Source organism: Taudactylus pleione, unplaced genomic scaffold, assembly GCF_031769625.1.
Source record: "Taudactylus pleione unplaced genomic scaffold, aTauple2 ptg000897l, whole genome shotgun sequence".
In the NCBI taxonomy this organism is placed as follows: Eukaryota; Metazoa; Chordata; class Amphibia; order Anura; family Myobatrachidae; genus Taudactylus; species Taudactylus pleione.
The window spans coordinates 2,329,922-2,335,000 of NW_028285298.1; the positions used below are offsets into that span (position 1 = coordinate 2,329,922).

The window sequence follows — 5,079 nt, forward strand, 5'->3', positions numbered from 1 at the left end:
GCACAATTACCGCCATAGTAGACGACTGTGTTTGAGCCACTGCTGGTAAAACAAGAGACTGCTCAATCCCAAATGCGGTCCTCAAGGCTCCCCAACAGTTCAGGTTTTGGAGATATCCAAGGTAGAGCGCAGGTGACTTAATTAGTACCTCAGTCAATTTGATTTAACACCTGTGCTCAACCATGTGGATCTCTAAAACATGAACTGTTGGGGGGCCTCGAGGACCGTGTTTGGGAACCTCTGATTTAAGCATTCTCTTGAAGGTTAATAGAAGGTCTCATCTTTCAAGAAGGGATCCTGTTCTCATGTCTGACCAAACTTCTGTTAACTTAAAACAAGTTATAGAGCATATAGAAATGTGAATATGCGCCTCGAACAGGGGGATATTTATCATTTGCATTAATGCTATGAACTGACATGGCCACACCCCACGCGACCTTGGCTGCTTCTCCATTCCTCGGCCAATTAAAGATGAGATACATTCTCAATGTGCAGAACGGATCTCATCCTCCTCTGGCGTTGATGTAGCAGTCTGTGACAGTCAACATCACCGCCAAATCTGCGTCCCAGAATGCCATGGGAACGTCATTCTGGGGCGAATGTGCCCAGATGTAAAGTTAAATGTAAGTGCAAAGAGGGAAACTAGACACCCCTAGGGGTATTTTATTTTTTTTTTCACTAAAATTTTCAAATATGAATAGAAAATGTAAAATAATTTTGTAGATGGCTTTTGAAAAAATAAAATTTATATTTCTCGGTGGATAAATGTCGTCGTCCCCCCCCCCCCCCTTCCTAAAAAGACAGAGGAAGTAAAACATCAGTGTTGCCATGCACTGCATTCATTCCTCTTTAGATAGATTGCACCTGTACAAGGAAACCAAGTTATTAAAGCGAGTTTGTATTATTGAAACATTCCTTTTAGTCTTTTTTTTGTTAAATGGTGCAACAAGTCTGGGCATGCTATGATCCCTGCTAAGCCAATCAGGCATTACAGCAAGGGTGCCCTAGAGGTCATTTGTGTTTATGTTGTAAAGGAATATGCTATTGCCAAGCAGTGGAGAGATAGGGAGTGGTGTAACTTACAACACTCACTAAACAGAGTAAGATATTTCTGTTATGCATAGTTTAGAACCAGGTCTCCAGTTGGCTTGGCCCCGCAGGTTGTTGGGTGACAGGTACCTTCCTTGAGAAGATAGAGTGTGTACAACAGAACAGGGGAAGGACTACTATGCGGCAAGGTCACCTTCTGGTGCCAACGGGACACAACCTCTATGGTCATTGCTAATTTACTAATTCCATCATGCTGAACGGCTCCGACCTCTGCTGCTTTACGTCTGACAAGTTTCCAGAGAAGTTGTTAGATAGGATAGGGCAGTTTCGTTCCCAGAGGGACCTGTGCGATGTGACGCTGGAAGCCGAAGGGGTCCTTTTCCCGGTTCACAAAGTAATACTCGCGTCAGCCAGCTCTTACTGTAAATTGCTGTTTGCCGATTCCAAACATGGAGACTCCATCCGACTCAAGGATGTAAGCGCTAAAGGACTCAGAAATATCCTAGATTTCATCTATTCCAACAAGCTCCCCATATCTTTGTCCAATATCGAGGACACCTTGAAGGCGGCAGAGGTCCTCCTTGTTCGAGAAGCCGTGAAACTGTGCTATCAGTTTTTAGAAGACAACTTGAACCAGAAAACCTGCCTGGGTATCTTGAACATAACCAGGAAGCATGGCCCAGAAGAACTAAAGGTGAAAGCCAGGGGCTATGTGGGCCACCACTACAAACACATCCCGGGTCACTCTGGAGATCTGAATGAGGTAGACAAAGGGACACTCTGTGAAATTCTGGAGAGGGGGGAGGTCCCAGGTTGCAGTGAGCTGGACCTGTTCAATGTGGCGATGGCGTGGTTACAACATGACGGCTCAAGGACAAAGGAAGCGGGAGATGTCCTCAGGAGAATCCGCTTTCCTCTTATTTCTCTAGAAGACCTCCAGAGGTTCGTTAAGGAGACGCCGATCATGAAAACAGACTCTGGTTGCTTCAGATATCTCCAAGATGCTTTAAAATACCACTCTCAGCTGTACGCCCAGCCTACAGTGCACTCCGAGGCCACCTCGATAAGGTCGAGCTCGGAAAAGCTGCTGGTCTTGGGTGGGAGGACGACCGATAACCAGGTTTGCAGCAGCATCTGGGTTCAAAACCAAGATGGCAGCTCATGGTCTGAGGTTGGAGAGATGTGCGCTCCAACATACAACCACTGTGTGGCGGTCATCAATGATTTCATCTTTGTCATTGGAGGGCAAACAAGCTTTGACCCATCGGGAAAGCATCCATCAAACGAGGTAACCATATCATAGCCCACCAGATGTCTCGTGTTTACGGCAGACGCTTCCCTGAGGGTGGCTCCATTAATTATTACTATCATTTCTTATAAGAAAGTATATCAACTAATGAGCCCCGGGGCTTTGTCATGTAGATATCTGCCTCATGAGCTGTTGGGGATTCTGCAATAAGATACGATTTGCAGCTGCTGCGGTAACATCTACGAGTCTTCCTGTATTTTTAAAGCGGCAATCATTTTAAAGGCAATACCAGCTTAGTTTTGCCTTTTAAATTGATTGGGGACAATAAAGTATAAAATACTGCACCTCCCCCCCTGCCTAAAACTATAGGTAAAGTGATGAATAAAAAACAAACAATTTAGCTCTAGAAAATAATATATAAGATAATGGAAGCGCTAAGTATTAAAAGTTAAGAATTTCAATTCCATATAGAACTGAGACCTCCGTGTGCTTTGTGCGCTAATGTCAGCGAAGTGTAATGTGTGAGACTAGCAACATTCGGTAACCGCGGGCATGCCAGTTGTTGTGGAACTACATGTTCTAGAATAACATGGTGGTCACCGCTAGACCCTCCAATGTGACCCATCCATCCTGTACAACAGTGATTCCCAACCACGGTCCTCAAGGCATACTTACCTACTTTTGAAAAAGCATTTCAGGGAGATTGTGAAATACACCTATGAGCGCGGTGTTAAGTGGGCGTGTACTGGTACATCTGAGAGGCGTGTCATAAATCTGACTTACATCCAAATATAAACGAGCCAAAAAGCAGTCAGTAAGATCTATTTTTTGCTGAAAACACACTGATATATTACAGAAAATACTTTGCCTTATAACCAATGCAGGGAAATTATACTAATGATCCCATTTGAATGTAAATATCTGTTTATTTTTATATATAACATATTCATAATGGAGCTAAGGTAGAATCAGGGATATTGCTACTGTTTCAGGGAGTCTCCCTTTACAATCAGGGAGAGTTGGCAAGTATGCCTCAAGGCACACTTATACCCCTTTTCCACCTAAATTCCGGGTCTGACCCGGAGCTGGAACAAAGTTCCTATCCGGATCAGACCCGGAATTTTGCTGGCGCTGACTCGGGATATTCCCGAGTCAGCGCCGCTCACACCGCAGTCGGGTCTGCATAGACCCGGCTATTGCGGAGTGAAAGTGGACGCTTGGAGATGACGTCATCTCCAAGCGCCACTGAAGCCGGACCAATCGGCCGGCTAGCAGCGCACTCCAGGTCTTCGTGACCCGGAGTGCGCTGTTCCCATAGCAGGGTTTCATGGGCTACGCCCGTGTTAAACCCTGCTAGTTACCTGGGTTGGATTGCCGGGTCACTCGACCCGGCGATCCAACCCTCTGCCCTTTTACACCAGGGAGCTGCCCTGGTTAACCCTTCAAAAACCCGGGTTTTAGCTCCGGTGTAAAAGGGGTATAACAGTCCTGGTTTTACTGATATCCATGCTTAAGCACAGATGGTTAAATCAAAATAACTGAGGTACTAATTAAGTCACCTGTGCCCAGCTATGGCTAGCCTTAAAACCTGGACTGTTAGTGTGCCTTGAGGACCGTGGTTGGGAACCCCTGCTGTACAACAGGCTCGTCTGCCAAGCTTCTAACTTCATTTACTATTGCAGTTACTGGGAGATGAATTTATAAACTTGCAACATAAGATGTGAGACCTGTTTCTATATGCAGGAAAGTACATGAATGTAATGTGTTCTATTATTTTACTGGAATAACAACATTATTAGCTTGTGAGTTGTAAAACCGCTTTAAATATGGAAATTCAATGACAATATTCATTAATCAGCCAGAGACTGGACACTTTTGCTGTTCTCATTTGTGCAATTATCACCAGTTTTCAAACTGTCCTACAGCTCTACCTTCAGGTACGACAGGGTTACTGCAGGCGTGTTAGCTTTAATTATTTATTGACTTATGTATATAGTGCACACATATTACGCTGCATTTTATAGCAAATATTCCAGTCATTTACTCCCTGCCCCAGGGGAGATTACAATCTATATTCCCTATAACAAAGACATACACGCTAGGACTAATTATTTTGTCAGAAGCCAATTGACCGATCAGTATGTTTTTTAGAGTGTGAGAGGAAACTGAGGCACCCGGAGGAACCCCATGCAAACATGGGGAGTACATATAAACTCCACGCAGCTTGACCATGTCCAGGAATTAAACTCAAGACCTCTGTGCTATGAGGTCATAATGCTGACAACACATAAGCCAAAAACATGCATCGTCCCGTTTCTGGCATATGGCTCAAAGCTCCGACCTGAGTTGACAGTCCCGGCTTGGCGACGCTGGTCGCTATCTGGGTTTTTCTCGGGACTTGCAACCCGGGTCCACGACCCAGCTCATGTGTAAAAGGTCTGACCAGTGCCTTGATGACCTGGGTCATGCCTAAAAGAAATTGATTGGCTGGGGACAGTAGCACTTGAAGATTACATCATCTCCAAGCGTTCACTGAATGTCAGAAGACCTGGGTCACTGAAAGACCCAGGTCCAGTGTGAAGGGTGATGAACCGGGAATAATCCAGGTTGTCAACCATGTATGAAAGGGGTAACCCCGGCTTCAACCTGTGCTCAGTGTTTCGCGGGTTGAAGCTGGGATTTTATGTCTGAAAGTGGTATAAACATACCTACTCTCCTGATTTGGTCGGGAGCCTCCCGAAAATCGGGTGCCGCTCCCGGCCCCCCGGAAAGGTAGGTAA

At 45.3% G+C, this 5,079-nt stretch overlaps 1 protein-coding gene across 1 annotated transcript in view; it reads left to right on the forward strand.

The window, feature by feature from the left end:
* The first annotated feature begins 1,129 nt into the window (after window positions 1-1,129).
* Window positions 1,130-5,079, forward strand: part of LOC148474071 (kelch-like protein 9) — a 10,074-nt gene continuing 6,124 nt past the window's right edge. The window contains exon 1 of the mRNA XM_088459118.1: window positions 1,130-2,338. Within this exon, the coding sequence (XP_088315244.1) occupies window positions 1,301-2,338 (1,038 nt within the window). The 5' untranslated portion in view covers window positions 1,130-1,300. The remainder of the gene's footprint in view (window positions 2,339-5,079) is intronic.